Genomic DNA, 23,390 nt, shown 5'->3' on the forward strand with positions numbered 1-23,390 from the left:
AGCTAAACCAATAGCATCTCGAGTTATTTCCAATAAGAAAGAATTATCTTTCTAAAAGCAAATTGGTCAAGGTATAAGCGAAAGAATAATCATCCAGAGTACAAAGAAAGGTTGTTGTACTACATAACTGATCTAAACAGTAAGCATCTTAAAAGAACTGCTAGCATGATTTGAGTTATTAGAGCTAAGGAGCAGAAAATCATAGCGTTATAGTTCATTACGGTTTATAACAAACATCTTAACTAGCTTTATCCTAAAATGCTGTTAATTTAAAAATTATGAATTTTGATATTACATTTAAAATAGCATTGTAGAGCATTTGTACTAAAAGAGTATATTGAGCTATTTATTAATAAATTTTTTGTAGAGAAAATCAAAAAACATTTCTTAAATTGTAATCAGATGCTATTCAATTGTAATATATAATGTAAAAAAAAAAAAAAAAAGAAAAGAAAAGAAAAGGATTTTAATAGTTATTTTATCACTTAATTTTGAAAGTAAATCTTTTTAAGAAGGTTTCAAGAGTCAATAAAAATATGTTAACAGAGACATGATTTTTTTTTTGTTTTACCAACTGGTAGTCTTTCGACAGGTTTTACACTTTTTTTTTAAGGGTTTAATTGCACTTTGGCAGTAGTTTATACCTTAGGAAATGCTGAGATTTTCATGCTATGCATAAGCCAAGTCAAACCACACTTTAAGTTGCAAATCAATATTTTGGCCTATAAAATGAAAGCGGCACATGTAGTAATTAAACAGTTGTAATAAAAATTCTTGGTAATACATAGTAGAACACTCATGTAACCATTATTTTGAAAATAGTGACCGAATATCATAGTAATTGGTAACGTTGTGAGGTATAAATAGCAAAAAACTAGCAAAATTTAAACTAAAATTGCCATAAATTTTTAACCAGTTTGGTTATCCAACTGATATTTTATCCAGAGTTTGGTGAGGCTACAGGCAATATTGGCACCAAATTTTATCAAAGTATATAGAGTGGCTCTCATTCTACAGGTGCTTATACTGGTGCACTATGAAGTCAAATTTTCACTCTATTTGAACATTCAAATGAAGTTATTTTCTGTGGACAAAATAAAATGATTTCAAAGTTTGCATCACAGGGTACCTTGAAATGTATGTTATCATTTCTGATATTTGCCTTAGGTTTATGGGTTTTTCTTTTAACTAAAATATTTAATGCTATCTCATCTTTTACCGAATTGTCTGTTAAAAAACCTAATGCATTTTGTTGTGCAAAACAAGTGTTTTGTGATTCTGAAATTCTGGCAACTACACCAGCTATTGTTCCTGAGAGCACAACAAAATTGCTTATTTCTTCCATTTATGATTTTGTGTTATCTAATTCAGTTTACAATTGTCTGAATTTTGAGGTTTCTTTGGTGCATGAATAATTAATGGATATCATTTTTAATTGTCAGTTATTCTTGGTGGCGTGAGGTCTATAAAAATGAAAAAAGTTTTATTTAAATGAAAATATTGCTTGCTATTACTGATTTCATACACAGTCATTATTTTTCATTTATTTTATTTCACACACACATGGAAAATTGTAAAATGTTTTAAAAGGGAAATTTATTTTAAGTGATTGGTAGGGCAACTGTCATTCTCCTATGTTTTGTGGGATGTTTTTTCTTTTTGTAACCATAACAGTTACAAAAATAATTAAAATGTTGCAAACAATTTAATTACCCTTCATGCCTTTTACTTGCCAATGTGTTCATCTCTTAATGATTTTTATTTGTGTGTGTATATATATATATATATATATATATATATATATATATATATATATATATATATATATATATATATATATATATATATATATATATATATATATGTCTGTATGTATATATACATATATAGAACATTTTTGCATTTATTAAATAACCTTAAAGCAATATAATTTAAATGATATATTCCTATTTCAATTTAATTATCTTGCAAACAGGTTATGATTTTTGTTTTTTAGACTAAATCATCTGTCAAAGGAAGATATATTGTACATAAGAGAAAAACAACTTGATGATAGAGAAAAAGAACTATACAGTAATGTTTCTATAAAAAAGTATTGTATCAATTTCAAAAGTTTCATATCTTCAAAGTTGATCTGAATCTAATTCTCAAATATGTATTGAACATTGAAAATTCAGAAAGTTAATGAATTTTCTTTTTTTTTCTGTTTCATCAAATATGCAACATTACATGACTCTGGTAACCAACTTTTTAGATTTTTTAACATCCATCATTTAAATACATACATATTTATATGATGTACTTATATGGTGTGTGTGTGTGTTTGTGTGTGTGTGTGTACACATCATATAAGTACTGCTATCCCACTTTTTAGATTTTTAAATATCATATACACACAGTGAGCCAAAAAACTAATGAACCAAATGAATTATGATTTAAATTTTTTAGAGTTCTTTATTTTATCATAACCATGACTAACAGAAGCTGAATTTGGATTAAATTTGAATTTGATTGTTATGAGAAATGTTCAAGTTTGTGCTAGTATATTTTGCCAATCTGTTCTAGAATAGCTTGAAATTTACATTTGCAATAAATGTTGCACCTATTACATTTTTTAAAGTTTTGTAATTGAAATTTCTTTTACTTAAATATGAAAATGGTAATAAAAGAAAAAATATATAAATGAAATCATTTTTAGAATTGTGATACTTTGTAAAAAGAAATGGTCAGCTGCACAAAAAAATTTGGCAGTTACAGAAAACTTACAGAAAGAGAGCTGTTAAATTTTGTGTTGGAGTTATGATGATTTGGGGTACAAGGGGTTAGAAAAGAACATTTATTGGTAACATCATGAATGCCCCAATCTACATAGACATTCTTAAAAAGAATCTCAAAGCTTCTACCAAAAAATTAAGTTTAGGAAACAATTTTACTTTCCACCATCTTAAGCATACAGCATAGGAAATAGCAAAATGGTTTACACAAAAGGCTGTAGAAGTGATAGAATGGCCAGCACAGTTGTGCTTGCTACAATTTCAAATCTTAAAATTAGTGGTAAATCATTTACAAGGAAAGAAGATGTGGAAGATGCAATTTTAAAAGCTTGAGATTTAAAAGAAAAGATTTAAAAAAGACAAAAAATTTGATAAAATCAACTTCAATACATTTTGCAGCTATAATCAAAGCAAAACAAGATCTAACAAACTATTAAATAATAGTTTTCTATTTAAACTTTTTAAATTGATTTGGTCCATACTTTTTTTCATTAAAATAATTATAATCTGAATTAAAACAAAGATCCTAGTGTGATGAGATATTGAAATTAAAACATTGCAATTATTTAATTTCAATATCAATTTTAATTTGTTCAAAAAAATATATATGAACATAACTTTTACCATATTTTTAAAAAAATAAATGTTAATAAACTATTGGTCCATTTTTTTTTTTTTTTTGTTCACTGTATATAAAGGTGCATCATGGCTTTATATGTAGTAAAAATATATACAGTATAATATGCCACATTCTACAGCTTTTTAATGGGTTGATTTTTAAAGTTTACAAAATGATTTCTTTAAGACATTGATAACTTGCTATGTTGGGATATTTAGTGTTTTGACACTTCCAAAAAATGAATTTCCAACAAATCTTTTCTACTGCTTTATTAAAATAGGTTGTTCAAAGGGGAAAGAAAAGTCTGAAATCTTTTCATTGTTTTTTTGTTAAAAAACTTATTTATAAAATAACACATTTATTAATCATTGTTTTGTATTTCAGTTATTCGTATATACTAAACATAAATGAAAATATAATGCGTCAATTTATATATTATAAAATTAACTTGATTGTTTTTTTTATATGTTTTATGTATGTCATATACTTAATTAATCATAAATATTTCCAAATAGTTAAAAAAAATTGTTGCATTAGAAAAGGCAGTAAAAATGTAGCATATCAGGTTGTATGTACTATATATATACAGTAGACTATTGCAAAAAAAAAAATTTTTCTTAACTACATGATGTACCTCTCCTATCTTTTTTCTTTTGGCAAAATATGAATATGTACAAAACTTTAAATCATCGAATCATGTGCCAAATCCAAATAACTGGGTTACTGAAGGAATCTTTATTTTTCCACACTAAAATCATGAAAAAATATTTGTAACAACTTTGTTTGTACACTTGTAAAATTAGATTGCAAATTACTTGTAAGTCAATTTATTTAAAGTTTAACAAAAACCAGGCATTTGAAATCCTGCTCGGTGGTGGTGAACAGGATAACCACTCAGTTATTTGGGTTGGACAGGGGTCAAATTTTTATCAAATAATCTAAAATTTTGTACACATATTTTGTCAAAAGTAACAAGATAGGAGGGGCGCATCATGTAATTAAAAAAATTTTTTTTTTGTAATGGTCTAATATACAGGCTGATGGTTGTGGGTGCATCTAATATACCTTATTCCTAAATTTAAAGTGCAAATTATTTTAAAAATCTGACATCATTAAAATGGCCCACCTTAGATTTATTTTTTCATGTCCACTAGCTATTTGAAATTTTGCATGTCCAAAAACAATGCAATTATAGTATTTTCATTTATTGGATTAGGATTATTAGAAAAATATCAGATTTGCATACTAATTTACAAAATTCTAAGATTAAAATAATTTTTTAAAAATCCATTGAGCCTAAAGTTGTAATTTTTCAAAACTGGATGATATATATTTTAACATTTACCTATTCATCAAAGTATTTTTAGAAAATATAGTTAGTATTATATTTGATAATTATACATTACCCTATCCTAGTTATACTTTTTTTTATAATGGTAAACATCTATGTATGTATAAGTAAATGTATTGTAAAAATAATAATCAGTAAATTTCAAAACAAATTATTTATAGAAAGAGAACAATTACTCCTTGAAAGAGAACGTATTGCAGATCAAAAGCTGGCTAGGTTTGTGTTTAGTGTTTTCAATTTGTTTTCTTGATTTAAATTTTGATTTTTGTATGATTTTTGTACTTGCAGGAAAAGTTCTGTTTTAAAAGTGTTTTAAAGTTGTCTTTAGCAAAATTGGCTGTTTCTAATTCTGATCATATATGTTGTTCTGCATTAAGATGATGTTGTTTGTACATATAATTTAAGTACAATATAGCTAAACTTTTTTAAGGCTGTGTGTATGATAAAATAGTTAATTCATAGAGACTTATTTATTTTTATTATACATACAGTCATATTTATTTTTAAACTTTTTACATTCAAATCAATTTTTACAGCTTACAGTTATTGAGTCTTAAATCGACTGTAGTGCAAACAAATATAGGAACACAAAAGTATAAATACAATAACATGCAAAAGTTTGGGAAGGTTGTTTTACTTTCAGTTTTCTTTTGATAACTCTATAATTTTCTTTGTCAAATTAGACTTAAATACTATTAGAAAGTATATATTTCTGTCTAATTGAACATATATTAAGAAAAATTCTTAGTTCTGTTGGTCCTCAGATGAAACAATTCACTTTGCTGACTAATTTTCAAAGTTTCAAATAGAGTTGGTACATTTAACCTTTCAAATGAAAGAATTTCCGACCACCAGTCAAACTGGCTATTTCTTTACTTGCAATCTCATTACAAACTTTTAAATTGTAATGTAATAACAAAATCATAGTTTAAATTCTTTTTTCTGGATGTTACTTGATAACTTTTTTAAGGTTAATCAAAGATGGTCTGTTTCTCTCTCCTGTCTATTTTTTCTTAACCTTTTATTACATACTGTTAGCCAAAAATTTGAGACCACTGGAAAGATGTGTAAGTATAAAGTATTTATAAATAGTAATAGTATTTTAATTAAAGTAAAACTATTTTGGGCACACCAGTACAATTGTATGACCAGTACAACTGTATGAGTAATAAACGATAATATACCATTTCTTTTTTTTCAGATAAGAAAAAAATAGTAAAACTTGCAAATATGTCTAAAATCATAAATTTGACCACCAAATGTTACCTGCGCCTTATTGTAGTTTATTGAATGATCAAAATAATTTTAAGCATAAGTTTAAATTTTTTTATCATTTCATTCTTAAATATGACATCTTTTGTTTAATTATTGACACATGCACAAGTGAAAAAACTGTTTTTTTTATGTTAAACACCACTATAGTCTGTAATTATCTTAAAACAAAGATATTATAAAATCGGCGAAAATTATTGAAGTTAGTATAGAAAAGTGATCTGCTATTTTAACATTATAGAAGGAAAAAAATTTGATAGTACAATTGCAGAAAAGCTGAAAAAATCAGCAAACAAAATGGCAACAAAGCTAAAAATATTATATGTGCAATAAAGCAATACAGACAAAATGGAAGTCATCAAGTTTTTCCTCGGTAAGGAATGCCAAAAGCTTCAACAGCAACAAAAGAAAAGTAGTTTACAGCAACTATAATAACTCATGGCACCAAAAATTTGCATTGAAGTGAACAAAACTTGGAATAAATCTGTATCTTTTATTACAGTTAAGAGATGTCTGGCAGAATCTAATCTGTTTGGTCGAATTGCTTTTGGAAAACCATTTCTTTGCCCTCAATGCAAGAAAAAATAGGTCTGAGAATTTTTCTCTTTGAAAGATGTGAATGGACAATAGAAGGCTTTTAATAAGTTCTTTGGATTGACGAATTGAATTTCAAAATATTTGGTTCAAAAAAAGAGTTTAGGTTTGCCGAAGCGACATAGAAAGTTGTCCATAAAGTTTAGTTTCTTACCAGCAAAACATAAATGAGCCCATAAGAGTAAAAGTGGACCAAGTCCATATTTCTATATTGTTAGAAATAAGCGTTCTTAGTGTTTGCATATATTATAAATCAGCCATATGTAATATTATTGATGTCTAGTATCATTTTAAATCTTTTTTCTTAGACAACAAGAAATGTGAAATGCACAAATAAATTTTTGAATAATTATTAATAATATAATAATAGTTATGGACTTGGTCCATTTTTTCTCTAAACATAATCAACAAATCGCTAAATCATTTTAGTGTAAAATCATGAACAATTTTCATATTATTCGTTTACAATAGCAATTCAAATTAAGACAAGTAGTACAAATTCATACTATGTTGTAAAAAAACACAATTACTATTTACTAATTATCGGCAAAAATAGTCCTCATTATTACAAGCAGTACAATAAAAACCACACGAATTTACTGATCATCATCGCCGCTGTCATCGAGCAGTTCATCTTCTAGTACATCCTTGTTGTGACCGCTGTGTTCCAACTTTTGATAGAAGTCATGATAGATGGGAGGAATATACTTTAACAGTTTCATTAGATTTGAGTATTTTTCTTTGCTCAGTTTTGTTGCTCCACAGTACAGTGGAGCCAAACTCACTTCATTAAGATTCGTTTGACGTCCGCGTTTCGCTAGCGAAATGAAACTGAATGATGCGTTATCATCTAAAGAGTATTTAAAGAACAGTTTGTATGGCTCGTTCTTTCTAAGTTGCAGCCATTGCATATCCAGCCAGTTGACCTTCTGATCACTCTCATCCACTTTCCGATTTGTAATTAATTTCAATAAGGGCTCCACACTCTTGAAATTATCAGTTCTTAATCTTGCAACACTGAAGCGCTTCTTCATAGAGCAGTTCTCGATCAATTTGTACCACTGTTCTGACACGAAGATCTCTGTGGATTTTGGTTTTGCTCTCTCAATTATTCCAAAATCTGCATCGTTAGGCAAATAAGAATGCCCAGAGACCATAAACTTATGATTCACCAGTTCAATACTCGTCGTCTGCGTCAAATGCATCCATAACAGTGCAATTTTTATATTTCGATTTTGGCCGCCGCACGAGTCGCTGAATGCTGTAATAGACGTAATATCCCTATTTGCCAGATTTTGACAATATGCCAATAAGCATGAACCGATCTCACCTGCACCTCGTGAGGCTGTTCCCTCATGCCATACATTCATCACTGCATTGTCATTTTTAAGGTCATGAATGCCTAGATTATACACTGATTATTGCCGGCAATAATAAACTTCATTGGTTGTAAGGCAAGGCAATGACATGACCTTTTGCAGGTCAAAACAAAAAAATGCATGTTTATTGTCTTCATTTTCCTTTTCTAGTTTTAAGGATTGACGCGCCTTCTCTGCTTTGTGCAAATGAATCTCATGCGCTGCTTTTAGTTGAGATTTTTTGTGTTCAGTTTTTTCTATTTCAATGTCTGTTTTAAAAATGTCACATTTCTTGCACGTATCTTTTAGTGGCTGATGGAACGTCAAGTTAAATTCATGATTAAAAATGTCCCGAAATTTCCACTCTTTTTGGGGTTCGACTGAATCCTGTATGCATTTTTCTCTATACATGTCGTACATAGTGGATACCGTCAAATGAGCAGGTAGAAAGCGGCGAGATGCACTGTGACTTCTAGTATAGTGACTTTCGTATGTGGGAAACATGCGAATATGATCTTTAATGCGAGTGATGTGTTCCTCATGAATGCGTTGTGTCTTGTGATCATATTTTCCTCGTCCATCTTTGCCTGACACACCACCATTCTCCCGTTGGTTGACTAACGCACGATTTAGTCGACCGCTGCTAATGTCAAATATCGCCAAGAAGTATGGTTTGCAAACAGTAACGGGCTTATTATCTGCAAACACAGAGTATACTCGTGCAAAATCCTTTGCATGTTTTTTTTCATTTTTCGTAATTTTGTTTTTTCTTACTCTTGGTCGTCTACGTTCTACTGTTGATTGTTTCACGCAGCCAGCAAGAAACAGAGTTTTAGTCTGCTCTAAAGTCAAATTTTCAGCACATTTGTTTTTGCAACTGTGATTTATTAAATAATGTTCGTTTAATTTCTTAGCTTTTTGTAACGTTCCGCCATGCTTTACATATTCGCTACCTGTATTTCGTAAGCGCTTAATCACATTTTTCTTCCAGTTCGTTACACAACGTTTTCGTTTTCGAGGGCGTTGATCGGTTACAATCGGAGATTCAGTTGTTACAATCGGAGATTCAGTTGTTACAATCGGAGATTCAACTGCTACAACCGGTGAATTATCGGCTACAATCGGAGATTCAGCTGCTAATGTAGAACGTTCTGTCTGTATATCTGCTGCTAAGTTAGGATCTGCAATTGTTGTATCTGTAGCTAGAGATCTCTGAACCTTCTTGCACTTTATCAATGCCAGTGACACCATGTGTGCGGCTCGTGAATGCATGTTTACACTATTCTACAATAAATATTTTTTAAATATTACATACATTCAGAATATTATTAGAAAGAATAATGTACACAACATGCATGCAAGTGCTCCCCTAGCTAGATGTTATTAAAGCCACAAAATAGACCTTTCTAAAGAGGCTGTAACTTTGGTAGTGACAGACCATTATATCTACTGTCTAACAAATCAATATTTATATTCCTGCTGAGAGCAATTGAATAAATCTTATATTATCGCTCACCAAACTATTTCAGTTTTGTCACTTTATAAAGTGTGAAAGTGCTGTATACTTCACTATATTAATATAAAACCATAATCAGATATTCATTTAAAGCATCTTACCTGTACAAATGTTATTCTTGTTCTAATATAATAATAATAATTCTAAGAAAATGTGTAGTTTATGTGGTCTTGAATCTTGATTTCTTACATTAAAGCACTATCAATGGACTTGGTCCACTATTACTCTCTATACCTGGTGATTTATTGTTAGAGTAAAAATGTGCTGCCCTCTGTTGAATAAGAAATAAATGTGTTATGGACTAGGTCCATTTTTGCTCTAAAAATATAGCAAATTTTTAGCAGTTTTACATACATAAGGGTCATTTGAAAAAAATTGGACTTGGTCCACTTTTACTCTCATAGGCTCAAATACAATTGTATTAAATTTTACAAGTTTTTCTGGTAAGAATTTTATTACAGAAAATCTTGAGGCCACAAATGAAATTTCAAACGGTACTATGTGGCCAAAAATCAAATAAGGACTCTTAGGTTTCTGAGTCCTTATGTAACATATCCGGGTTGCTACATCAATAGTGAACTTGCAAACAGCCTCTGCATGCGAACGCGATGCAGAGGCTGGATTAATTGTGAATTTGAATAAACACGCTGCACATTTTAACTAAAATTCAGTTGTAGTAAGATGAAATCTGCTCTTTTTTGTTGTTGTTCAATTTTTTAAAATCTTTTTTAAAAAGTCTAAGTTTGTTTTATAATTGCCAGAGAATTGTGAACGCAGAAATCAAGCTTAAGTAGCAGGGTTTTCACTTTTCATAAAAGGTGAGCGCCAAATGCTAAAAATTTGGGGAAATAAAAAAAGTGAATGAAATCAGAAAACGAGTTTTTAAATCTTTTAATTTTTTAACTTTTACAAAGTTACATTTGTTATGCAATATTTTTTTTGAGAAAATTAAATCTTTGTGGTTTTTTTTCTTTTTCGTTGTAGGTACATTTTAACGATACCGGTACGAAGAGTTAATAATTATACAATTCAGAAAAAGTTGTCTCTTATTGTTTAAAATAATGAGTCTTATTTTGTCTTACTAGTTATGAGAAATAATAAAACTTTTGTAGAAATAAATTTAAATAATGCTTGTCTAGGAACAATTGCAAAGCATCGTGTTATTACTTGATCACCATCCGGTCCAGTAATAAAAATATTTTAGTTTATGTTTTGTTGTCATCTTTATCATGACATTGTGGGGTCATCTGGGAGCACTTTAACCATAACAAATGGTGAGAAAAAATTAAGCAAAATGCAACCTTTGCAAGAAACTGTATTAGCTGAAAGACTATAACACATCTGGGTTGAGAAAAATTTCTCAAAAACATCTCAAAAATTCCCCGAGAATTTCAAGACATTTCAAAAGAAAAAAGAATTTTAAAAACACAAAGTAGACAAGGTTAATGAGAACTGGAGCTGGAGCAAATTCAAAACAAGGATAACAAGAATGAAGAAAACAATGGAAAGTTTCATGCAATTCTTGCATGAATAATGTTAAATTGAATGTTTAATATAAATGAATAAGTCACAGCGAATTTGTTTGCAATGTTTCTTTGTTAATTCTATCAATGCCAACTTACCATATGCGACCACAAATTTGTAGAAAACTTGTTTTTTTTACAAAAGTTGATTTAGAATGAAAACCTGAAGCCAAACAAAAGAATTTCTTTAACAAGAAGTATTTAGAACTACATGTACCACATTTTTATTCAATATGTCCTCCCTCTGCATCAGTTACAGCTTCAAGTTGACTCCTTAACCAGGAACAAGTGGTCTGGATATAGTTCTTGGGTATTCTGTCCCACTCCTTGATAGCAGTCTTCAGGGAGTTTACATTGTTGTGGGGACTTTGACAAGCCCTTGACCCTTTATAAACCCAAATTGAATAATCAAGAGGTGACAAATCTGGAGATCCAGGGGGGCCTTAACTCATTTGACAAGTGCAATGCATGTGGAGGTGCTCCATCCTGCTGGAAAACGTGGTTTTCATCTGGAGAGTAATGGGCATCAATCCAGAGTTTCACATGGTTCTTCAGGATTCAAAATAATCAGTTTTGCTGTTTGAGATGTTCTCTTCTTCAGAATACTTAAAGTTTCTTTGACCTTTTTTTTTGTAACACTTGGGGAAACCAGATGTTTCTTAATCCTGGCTCTTGACTTTGCTTACCTAAGATCCTACCTAACCACATCTCTGATGGTGTGCTCATAGCACTTTAGACATAAAGCACTTTAGCCAATTTCCTAATTGACTACATTGGGTTTGGAGAAATTCGACCCTTAACTGCCTTGATTAACTGAGGAGTTTTCACTGCCAGATTTCGTCTTAACAGGACCATTTGAAAACTGCCAATAGAAATGTTCTAACAAATCTTTTTATTTCGTTGCCACTGATTAATTATACACAAATCATTCAATATCATGCAACTCCATGGTGATCTAGAAAAAATGAAGCTCATTGCTAGAAACAATCTTCCAAGTAGCTTGTTGACACTGTTTTCAGAGATTTTGTATGATGCTTGGATTTAAGACAACTTAAAAAGTGCAACAACATTTAGTTGTTTAAAGGTGCTCAACAGACAAGTTAAGATGGCAATTCCACTGGACTAAGGAAGTTCTTCGTAAAGAATGCATTCAACAGCATTCATAACAATGACCCTTACTGATCCATGATTCAAAATTACATCAAAATCTATTGGCAACTCTGATAATTTGTGCTTAATGCTCATTACTATATACAGGTAATCAATTGAAACTTACTTTACAAGTGCTGTCTGAAAAAAAGGCTTATCCATAATATAATTTTTAACAAAACGCAATCCTTTCAATAAATAAATGCGATATTTTGTGTCTTTTAAATAAGATTTTTTAAGTGCAGTTAGTGATTAAATGAAATGTTATCTTGAATTAAATGAAACTAAATGAAATGTTATAGACTTGAAGTAAATAGCTTGACTAATTATTGATAAATTGAATTGATATAAACTCATGATAATACTTACTTTGATGTTTTTTAGGTCACCATTCAGCAGATGCCATTGCCAAGAAGCTTAAAATTAAGCTGTCTGATTTACCAAACAATACACATCTCAAAATTCTTGCTGTGCATGATTCAGCCAGCAGTATTAAACTATAAATGCAGAAAGAACCATACAATGACCTTACACAGATCTAAAGCCTTTGAGTAGGTTTTTCCTTGGATTTGAATTTCCCCAGAACCTTGAATTTTTTTTATTTGCTGTTCCATTCAGCTAGACGCTTTTGGTGGTTATTTAACACCAATTCTTCCAGATTTTTTTTTTGTTGTTGTTATTGTGAATTAGTTCTCAGAAAAAACTGCAATAGTTATATTATAGTTAAAATAATTTGTTAAAAGAACTAAATGCAACAACAAAAGAAATTGTTTGCATGGGAACAATATCATGAATAGTGGCCAAAGTCACCCTAGTTGATGGTAATGACTTTTGGGACATCCTGTACAATGAAACTTGAAAAAAGAAATATGGGAAAAACTAACAACAATTTATTTTAGCGTTGTTTATAAATGTTTTAGTTATTACACTCAGAATTGTATGAGTATCTTGAACTAGACGAAAGTGATTAGCAAATAAATAAATACAGCTATATAGACATTCTACTACAACTAAGCAACTAGTATACAGTTAGTATTCATCTTTATAAGGGAGAGGAAACTTTTTGTTAAGAATCAACCTCCAGGATCTTATTTATGCTTTAAACATTTTGGTAACAGTTCATCAACAAAAAAGTTTCGGTGGCGGTTTTGTAGTGAAAAGTGCTTCTGTGAACTGTAAAAAAAATATTTAACTTTGATTCAGCTTCTAAAAATGCAACTATAAGTAAAATTTTTCTGGTTAGAATTATCACATTTTGTTATAAAAAAAAAAGGAAAGAATTTGATGATAGGTCAGACATTTATGTATACATACATATACAGGGTGTGTCAGGTATTTGAGAACATATTTTTCTTTCTATTCTGCTTTCAGAGATTCTTTGGTTTTGTGGGAATACTTATTAAAACTTCCTTCAACGGCGCCCCACATATAATAATCTGGAGGCCATAAGTTTTTGGTATTGTGATCATAAGAAATGGTTCGCTAACCATTCTTGAGTGTTTTGAGCCTTATGTGATGATGCAGAGTCATGTTGAAAAATGTAAGGCCAACTCTATTGATCCATAGATGGATGATAAGCCATAGCTTATCATCGTCTGTTTTTTTTTGCTGGATAGTTATGTAACTCAAATACTTCCATTACTATACAAGCATTTGAGTTACATCCAAGAAACTTTTTAACTGTATTTTAATTACATATACTTGGAAGTTTATAGTAAGAAAAAAACTCCACCAATAGAAACATTAGTATCATATTTTAATCATTTACACAGAGTTTATACTGAAATGGCTGTGTAGTAATTATCTATTATTTAATTATAGATTTTTCTTGTAAAATCGCATCTTCTGTTAATGTTATTCAATAGAAAAATTACTTTTGTACTTTTAACTTTTATGTAACATTTTTAATAAAAATTTTTTGATTAAAAAAAGTGTAGTTTCCTTGAAACTTGTGAATTAATGGTTTTTTTTCATGAGTCTTAAAAATCGATGAAATTTATCAATTTTATCTTACCACTTTAGTGTGGAAAGGGCGATGCATAATTATCAATTACGCAATAATAAAGAGAACTATACTCGAATAAATCCAATGAAGACATTCGAGTCTGCAAACGTTTTCAAAAAGAGTATCACACAAGGTCAACGTCCACTTCGATATCTCGATAACAAGATTCATTTAAATCTCAAATAGAAGTTGAAACTGGTCGATTATAGGAGTTTAGAAAATATATTTGAAATTCTAACGTCTCATTGCTTTTTTTTTATTTATGACTTTTTATTTGTTTTTGTTTATTTTCTTGAAAAACTTTGATCGGTGATTAGTAAGTTGAAGGAAAAAAATTTCTATTTATGTATTTGAAGATCTATTCAGCACGTTATTTGTGTATATGGATATGTGGATATATTCAGCACGTTATTTGTGTATATGGTTATATCTTATTTTATTGGGTTGTCCGATAAGTTCTTGCCGTTTTTCTAAATTTGATATAACTTTATTTTTTAACATAAAATAACAACAATTTAATCAGTAATGTATGCTCCGTTGTTTGTTACGACTTGCTCCCAACGTTCAACGAGTTTTTCGATTCCTCTTCGGTAGAAATCGCCCGGCCTCGATTCGAAAAATTCTTCTAACCACGCTCGTAATTCGACGTCATTATTGAACGAAACGCCTCGCAAAACGTTTGAAAGAGATCGGAAGAGGTGGAAATCCAATGGCGCTAAGTCTGGAGAGTATGGAGGATGTGGCAGCACTTCCCAACCAAGCGTTTGAATCGCCTCCTTGGTCATAATGGCAATGTGGGGACGGGCATTGTCGTATTGCAGAAGAACGCCATATTACCTATCAGGTCGTTTTTGCTGGATGGCGTTGTTTAATCGTTGCATCTGTAGAACATAAAGTTCCGCATTGACTGTTTGGTTGCGATCAAGCAATTCCCAGTAGATAATGCCTTCCCAGTCCCACCATACACACAACATTGTCTTCCGTGGATGAAGAGCTTGCTTCGCTCGCGGGGTCGCTTGTTGTTTCGGGTTTAACCATTCTTTGCGCTGCTTCATGTTGATGTAGAGACACCATTTTTCGTCACCAGTGACAATGCGATAAACAAATCTTTGCTTATGTCCATGAGTTGAGAGATGACGAGCAAGCAAACTGGCAGCAATGGTGGATCGTTAATTTTTATTGTTTTCGCTCAATACGTGCGGCACCCAAGCTCCGAGTTTTTGAATCTTTCCCATTGAGTGGAGATGTTCTGCTACTGTTGATTTATTGGATCCCATAAAAGTGATTTTTGGCAGGTTACTCCTTCCCAGGTCCTTGCATGCACATGGTTTTTGTTCCGAAAAATCAATGTATGTCTTAGTGTCTTTCAAAAACACCTAAAAAAACTACGTACAAGTATTGGCCTAAAGAGATAATAGAGCTCAAAGTTAGGGTAAAATTTCAAATGTTGTGGTTTCGGACAACGATTTCTAGACTACTGAAAATGTAATCATGTTGAATTTTTACTTTTACTGTAGAAATCTACCCAGATTAGTAAAAAAATTAAAAAGAAATGTTTCTGTCATATTCATGTTGCTAAAACTACTCCTCAAAGTAGCAATTGCACTCCATGCGCAAAATTTTCTCAAAACGGGCCAAATTTTGGGACCCAATATCTCCGAAATTAATAAAAATTTTAGAAAAAAAAATTACCAGTGGCCTACTTTCATTTTTTTTTACAAAATATCTAAAAATGAGTGCAATTTGAAGAAATCACTTTCAGACTTTGCCTAGATTTCTCAGACAATAGCTCTTAATGAATCTAAGTGTAAATTAGACCAGAAAAAGTTTTAGAGATTGCATATTCAAACCAAATTTTAAAAGATGTTATATATATATTTGAAAAAAATTACTTTTAAGATTTCAAAACAAATCACAAAATTTCAAGAAAAATTATAAAAACATGTAAATTAAAACTGAAGAAAAATGCATTAACACAAATCTATTATATATACCTTAGTTATTATAAAAAATATAGTTTATTGAATTTATCTAACAAATTTACTCTTCATTAACATGTCACTGACATACTCCAGAAGAAAAAAAGAATAGTCATTTAGCAGCATTTCTTTTTTGTTACTTGTTTTGCCAGGCCTAAAGTAATTACTCCTTTTGGAAAATAAGGTTCTGATTGGAAGCAAGTTTCTGGCTCTAAAGTTTCAAACACAAATTCAAACAAGTCTTTTACTTCAATATTTTCTTTTGAACTTGTCTCAAAAATAGGTAACTTTCCTTTTGGATGTTTTAGAGATTGAAACTCTTCCATAAACTCCAGTGATTTAGCCATAGCTTCATCAGGCAAAACAGCTCTTTTATTCAAATCTTTATCAACTGTCTTATTTAACAAATCAATTTTTGTCCCAACTAAAACTATAACACAATTTTCTGAAACTGTAGCAAGCAATCTTTTGTGACGTGTATTAATATCATTAAAGCTTTCTCGATCAATCAAGCTATAACAGAGTATTACAGCATGAGCACCACGGCAATAAAAACTTGTAAGCCCAGAAAAAACTTCTTGTCCAGCAGTGTCCCACAAAGCTATATTTTTGTTACCCCATTGTTTTAAAAAGAAAGAACATCCAATAGTACTTGGCATTCCTTCAGCATAAGTATTTTCTATGTATCGGCGAATAAGGCATGTTTTACCAACTTCTGCACTCCCAAGAATAACAACTTTCTTATCAGCTTTTTGCTTTTGATTACTCATTCAAAGTATTTTTATTAGTGCTTTTTAAACCTGAAAGAAAATCATAATCTATCTTAGAAAAGCTTAGCTAAAAAATTTATCTACTTTCTACTCTTAAAAATAAACTCTCTTTCAAAACTTCTTTTATTAAAATATATAATGATTGAAGTTAGGCCTGCAGAAAACATAGGAGAATTGAAATTAGATTCAATTTTGAAATAATATTAACAAATTGCATTGAACATTCATGGACTTCAATTCAGATGCTAAAATGCAAATAGCTTTTCTCATACTAGTAGTTAACTTTTCAAGCATTTAAAATTCTTGGGAAACCATTATTTATGCCAGCTTTTTCTAGACTTAAGGAGCCAACTTAATAACATAAAAATAACTAATGTAAAAAGAATAACTTTTAATGTGATTATTTGTATTAAATAAAGCTATAAAAATATGCATATTAGAAGTTAAATTTTAACTATCTCTTAATGATGTAGCTATTTAATGTTTTTAAAGAAATTTGTGACTATAAATTTTTGAGTTCTCATACCGGATTAGAGCAGAATTGTTTAATGTTAAAAGAAATGTTAATGAAATGCTAATGTTAATGAAAGCTCCATTAAATTGACTCTATAATTGTTGAAAAAAAAAAATCTATTAGCCTTTTTGTCAGCAACAGCGTCAAAGCATACAAAAAACTATTTAATTGTAAAGATATATAGGGCAACTGGAACAATCGACAACATATTTTGATTAGGAAGGCCCAAAATAAGACTGAAACGACAGAAAAAAAAATACCCTTTTATATATTGATCCTAGAATCAGCACTGTGGCGGACATGTAATCGGCGCACCCCCCCCCTAAATTCGGTAAAACCGACAGTTTACGAGTCTGCTGGTTTGGTGCATTTTACAGAATCGGAATTCGAACGGTATTGGGTTTCGAACGGTACGAAAAAATTCATAAATAAACAGTTTACTTTTGCTTAATCACGTTTTAATATTTCACTCAAACTTAACTTCTCAAACCTTTGAAGATGTCTCCTCTGACACATTTTATTGAACTAATTAATGATGAAAATTTAATAAGATTTCTACAGCACCATAGAATAATGGATTCTCAGAACTATTGTGAATGTGGACATGCTATGAATGTTCAAAAGTATAATCGCTGTCAAGTAAATATTTTCGAAAAGTCTTAAACTTTTAGTTAATGAGTGTTGTTATTGTTTACTTTTGCTTTGTTTAAAGGTTTTTTAAGCTAAGTTTTTGATTTTGTTGTTTAACTGAAATAATAAAGATAAACAAAGCTTTTTTAAGCTTTAACTTTTTGTATTAATTTTGTTATCAGATAAATAGATTCATCAAGTTTACTTTTCATTTAGGATAAACATATCTGGAGATGTTGCAAATGTAAAAGGACAAAAACAATAAGAAATGGTTTTTTTCAAAGTTCTTCTTCACTTAGTATTAGCGAAATTCTACAACTTATGTTCTTATGGGTTGCAGAGGTCCCTGTTACAACAGCCAGTGATATAGTTGGTGTTTGCAGCAATACATCAATTCAGTGGTACCAGTATTTCAGGGACATCTGTTCCTTTAAATTAATTGATGTTGCTAATATGAATCAGTTAGGTGGCCCTGGCCATGTTGTTGAAATAGATGAGACATTGATGTTTAAAAGAAAGAACAATGTAGGGCATGTTGTTGAACAACATTGGGTATTTGGAGCGTATGATGTAACAAATAAAAAAGGATATTTAACCCATGTAGAGGATCGATCTGCTGCATCATTGATTCCCTTAATTCAAAGATGGGTGGCTGTTGGTTCTACCATTCATTCAGATCAATGGGCTGCCTACAATAATTTGAAAAACATGGGCTATAACCATCTGACAGTAAACCACACAACTAACTTTGTTGATCCTGTAACCCAAGCAACATCAAACCATGTTGAGGCCTTTTGGAGTCGAATAAAGAGAAGATTGAAGTTTGTTTGCGGATCACAAGGTGATTTAAAGTGGAGTCGACTTGATGAAGCTATATACAGGGAGTATTTTGCTTTCAAGTCTGAGAATCTTTGGCAAAACTTTACTCTTTATTTGCAACATATACATGACAAGTATCCTCTCTAATGAAATAAAATAAAAATATTTTCAGTTTATTTTGCTTTATTAGAGTTTATAAAAAGTTTTTTCTGTATAAAATTTAGTTGAAAAATGAAACTGTTTATTTATGAGTTTTTTCTTCCGTACATTTGCAACATCTCCAGATATGTTTATCCTAAATGAAAAGTAAACTTGATGAATCTATTTATCTGATAACAAAATTAATACAAAAAGTTAAAGCTTAAAAAAGCTTTGTTTATCTTTATTATTTAAGTTAAACAAAAAAATCAAAAACTTAGCTTAAAAAACCTTTAAACAAAGCAAAAGTAAACTGTTTATTTATGAATTTTTTCGTACCGTTCGAAACCCAATACCGTTCGAATTCCGATTCTGTAAAATGCACCAAACCAGCAGACTCGTAAACTGTCGGTTTTACCGAATTTAGGGGGGGGTGCGCCGATTACATGTCCGCCCAGCACTGTTGCCTTAAATACAGAAAGAGCCTTGAATAGTAACATGTAACTCAGTATAACTTGATAGTTACACTGCATTTCACATATAACCATTAAACAACGGCTTCGTGCTGCAAATTTAGGTAGAAGCCGGACTTACAAGAAAGCTACAGAATTCTGCATTAGTCGGAAAATTTGAATTGGGTTATTGAGAAATTAGGCAAAATTGCCCTGGAGCGACTCACCAAAGTTCATGTTCCGATGTATATATTCTATATCACTAAATATTCAAACTTGTTCAAAGCTTGAAAAAGAAAGATAGATATTATATCATTTTTTTAAACATAAATTGAGAATGCCATTTTGTTTTATTTTGCTTTGCTGAATTTGCCTCGATTTTATTTGAAAACATTTTTTTAATGGAACCTATTTAAAACTTAACTTGGAATATACTGATATTACACCCATAAAATATTTTACACTGAATTAAAGTATTGTCATTTAAATTTTAAGATCATTTGAGTACATTAATAATTATCATAGTTTTTATATATAAAACTTTAAAAAACATTTTTTTTTAGGGCCTAAAAATTTCAAAAAAAAAAAAAAAAGGAGATTGGACAGCTTTACCATTTTGAAATGGTACTCCCTAGAAAATCCTAAAATTAATATTTCCTAAAAGCTTGAAGTGATTCTCATTCCTGCTTTACAAGAAATCATGGTTTTAATTATATTACGTTTCGCAAATTTCAAAAAAAGAGAAAAACGCAATAAACAATTAAATGAACCATACAGTTTTAAAAACTAATAAAATCCAGCTGAAGTTGGAGAGAGGAATTGGAGAGAACAACTGGAGAGAGTAGTTGAAGAGAGCAGTTGGAGTTGGTTCCAGTTCAGTTTCCGTATAATTAAACCTTTTTTTTTTTTGGTGGCGCAAATTCTGATGTCATTTGCAGTTTGTGAAGACTTAATTCTGAATTTGAATCAATGATATGGGTGAAATGTCCAAGTAACATTTCTAAAATTTTAAAAACAACAAAAAATCCATTGGTAACTTAATTATGATCTTTGATGATTAGCAAGATACTCATAATTTGCTTGAAAATATCTTCGAATCTTGAGTTGCACTGTGCTTTGTTATTGAAATTTTATCCCTTTTTCTCTCTTCCAAAGAACATATCTTTTACAATGCTTTGAAACACAACGGCATCTATTCATTTATCTGATAAAGTGGATGTTTTTAATGCCCTATTCTTTTGTTATAATAACATTATATGAAAATTATCAAGAAGCAACAAGGACATCTTATAACATCATATACTATAACTAACATTTATTAACATGTATTTTAACTAACATTTAAAAAGAATTTACTTAAAGTTCATCATGAAGTTGAAACTATTAGCAATATTATTCTGGATTTTTTTAAATCTTTTTTGAACTGGGAATTATTGTTGTATAAGGATTGGGTTTTTGTATTTGCACTGTGCTTTAGTATTGCATATTTTGTGTTTTTTTGTAATGATGAATGCCTTAATTTAAAATTAATGCCTTGTTTCTATTTTTTCTTTTAGCTTAGAACCAATTTTAGGCTTGAATTTTTAGATGACTGAAAAGCATTTTCCACATCTTTTCTCTACAGTATTTTGAGCTTTTGTAACCTCGGCTGGTCCTGGGTTGGATGAGTTTTTAAGAAAAGTAGGCATAGTTTTTCCAGATAGTCTTGCAGTTGAGCAAATCTTGCAATCACAGGTTGAAGCTCTGGCCAGTGTTTTTAGACTGATTGAACTAAAGTTTTGAAGTTCTGGCAAAGTGACCTTCTGCCCTTCATCACATCTTCTAAGTAATGATCTACAGGCCTCACATACACCAAGAGGGACTCTTGGGTCTTGAAAATCAATCTGTTTCTGTAAAATAACCTGTGATCTGTGTTCCATATTGTCAGTCAGAAACCTTTTTGAAACAAAGAAAGCAGATACATTTTCGGTTTTCTTTATGAGTCTTTGCCCTATTGGGCATTTTGTCATGAATAACTATGTTTTTTGTTTTAAATAAACAAAAATCTAAAAAATACAAATGTAAACAAACATATACATGTCTTTTCCCAGAATTTTACGCGACTTTTAGGTTTGTGTTGCGCTCATAGCGCTCTCTACTACTCAAGTGTACTAAGGCGGGAAACCAGGTTTTTTTCAGCGAAAACTGCATTTATGCTTTAGTTGATATTTCGTTCAAAAGCCAAAAAAAAAAAAAAAAACATATTTGGTATCGTTGGAAAGGTTTTTCAATGCACTTTTTGATGCAATTAAAATATATATTTTATAAGCAACCTCCAGGACAGAGTTGGGGTTAGAACAAAGCCAATATTTTCTGCAAAACATGTTCGCGCACAAAGGCTAGGACTCATTTTTGCCTAAAATAAACTTCAGAAAATCGGTTGAGCTTTGATACATATAACCACATCGTGACAAAGTCTTTCAAGTTACCATGCAACTCACAAATTAAAAAAAACCCAATTTTTTCTGTTTTATAATAAGAAAACTTTGCTTTTTTTATAACAAACGCTAAAGTGAAAAGGTTTGTCACGTACTTTATGTGAACATTTTGCAATCGTATTCACTAAAAAGTAATAAAAATTCATAAATAAATTATGGTTCGGTTGCGCCGAAGACAAATGTAATAAAAATGAGTCTCGGTTGTATTTTACTCGGTTATATTTCCTCAATATTCTCGGCTGTAGTTTTCGGTAAATTTATTATATAAATTATCTTACGCGTCATTCGCAACAGAACTGTTTTTTAAAAATTGCTTATATACACAAAAGAAATTATTGACGCCAAATACGGTTTGCATAATCTTAAACTATAAAGTTCTCGGCACCGAAGCTTACCGCGGTATGCATAAGTTATTAACGAAACAACCAATCGAATTTAACTAAAGCTATCGGCTTTTTTTTTTTTTAGAAAAAAACTGGTTTCCTACCTTAGTACACTTGAGTACCGGCCTATTCATCGCGCAACCGGATTTTTAAGTGGAGGCCTACTTTTTTACGGCAAAAGAAAATTATTGCTCCATGTTCAGACCAGATAATATGTCATGTCGTTCATAATATATATTTAAATAATGGAATATAATACAATGTTAGTAAACTTATATAATTTAAACATGGAGTTTCAGATTTAATTCAAAGCTAATAATATGTTTATAAAATTTAGATTAAATCATCATGCCAAATAAATGTTGTGTGTATGCTTGTCGCACCAACTATCAAAATGAAAAAAACAAAATATCTAGTGAAATTAACAAAATATCAGTGTATCGGTTTCCAAGTGATAACGTTGAGCGTGTAAAATGGATAAAAGCTATTCCAAACTCTAATTTGGTTGTTAACAAGTATACTGTTATCTGTGATTTACACTGGCCTCCAAATTTTGATACAGTTGTAGTGCGTGGAGGAAAACGTCGACCAAAAAATCCTCCTTCTGTTTGGCTGGGAATACCTTTATCTCAAATTCCAACTGCTAATCCAACTGAAAGAAATACCAAAAGATCTTTAGATGGCATTAAAAGTACATTAGATGATGAGCTACACACATTTCTTAAGAGATAAAGCTACTTTTTGTGACATCAAAAACAAGTTTATCAATAGCAGTGATCACCAATATCCAGTTATATTGTTTATGATTGATAGCTGTGTTGTTATACAATCTTTGCAATTTTTTAATGGAATACCTTTTTTTGTACCTAAAATTTATGAAAATCTTACCTTTGAAACATTTCATTATGGGATTAAGTGTCACATTTCTAGCTTAACAGTAAATCAAATCATAACTGTTGACACCTGGTCTAAGTTTGATGAGATACTTCGTTTTTTAAGCTCCTTGAAAATGGACAATAAAAAAGAGGTAATTATGCAACATATTTCAGTTATGGGACCAAAAACAG

The 23,390-nt window shown here is 30.4% G+C and overlaps 3 protein-coding genes and 1 pseudogene across 6 annotated transcripts in view; 2 read left to right on the top strand and 2 right to left on the bottom strand.

The window, feature by feature from the left end:
• Window positions 1-14,687, top strand: part of LOC145185910 (serine/threonine-protein kinase Nek2-like) — a 40,699-nt gene extending 26,012 nt beyond the window's left edge. The window contains exons 6-8 of one of the 3 annotated variants that reach the window (XM_090097308.1): window positions 1,997-2,073; window positions 4,906-4,960; window positions 14,179-14,687. In XM_090097308.1, coding sequence (XP_089953434.1) covers window positions 1,997-2,073; window positions 4,906-4,960; window positions 14,179-14,347 — 301 coding nt within the window. In that variant the 3' untranslated portion in view covers window positions 14,348-14,687. Of the gene's footprint in view, window positions 1-1,996; window positions 2,956-3,532; window positions 4,000-4,905; window positions 4,961-14,178 lie in introns of those variants that run through there. The other 2 variants (XR_016455426.1, XM_090097309.1) reach the window with 2 other exon arrangements.
• Window positions 7,207-14,107, bottom strand: LOC149883966 (uncharacterized; annotated as a pseudogene). Its single transcript, XR_016455520.1, has one exon. The product of XR_016455520.1 is annotated as an uncharacterized LOC149883966 (transcript).
• A 1,444-nt stretch (window positions 14,688-16,131) lies between the features above and the next one.
• On the bottom strand, window positions 16,132-19,589 carry LOC145186038 (ras-related protein Rab-20-like). The gene is made up of 3 exons (XM_090097349.1): window positions 19,467-19,589; window positions 17,685-17,708; window positions 16,132-16,940 (listed from the first exon to the last, which is right to left on the bottom strand). Exon 3 carries the CDS (start codon window positions 16,908-16,910, stop codon window positions 16,257-16,259), a length of 654 nt encoding a protein of 217 aa, XP_089953475.1. The 5' UTR covers window positions 16,911-16,940; window positions 17,685-17,708; window positions 19,467-19,589; the 3' UTR covers window positions 16,132-16,256.
• LOC149883967 (uncharacterized) lies at window positions 17,721-19,194 on the top strand. Its single transcript, XM_090097396.1, has 2 exons — window positions 17,721-18,063; window positions 18,271-19,194. The coding sequence occupies exons 1-2, from the start codon at window positions 17,923-17,925 to the stop codon at window positions 19,018-19,020; spliced, it is 891 nt and encodes a 296-aa protein (XP_089953522.1). The 5' UTR covers window positions 17,721-17,922; the 3' UTR covers window positions 19,021-19,194.
• Window positions 19,590-23,390: the final 3,801 nt, after the last annotated feature.

This window comes from Hydra viridissima, unplaced genomic scaffold (assembly GCF_058129835.1).
Source record: "Hydra viridissima isolate aposymbiotic clone 2 unplaced genomic scaffold, HvirCarnegie_v1 scaffold_9, whole genome shotgun sequence".
Taxonomy (NCBI): Eukaryota; Metazoa; Cnidaria; class Hydrozoa; order Anthoathecata; family Hydridae; genus Hydra; species Hydra viridissima.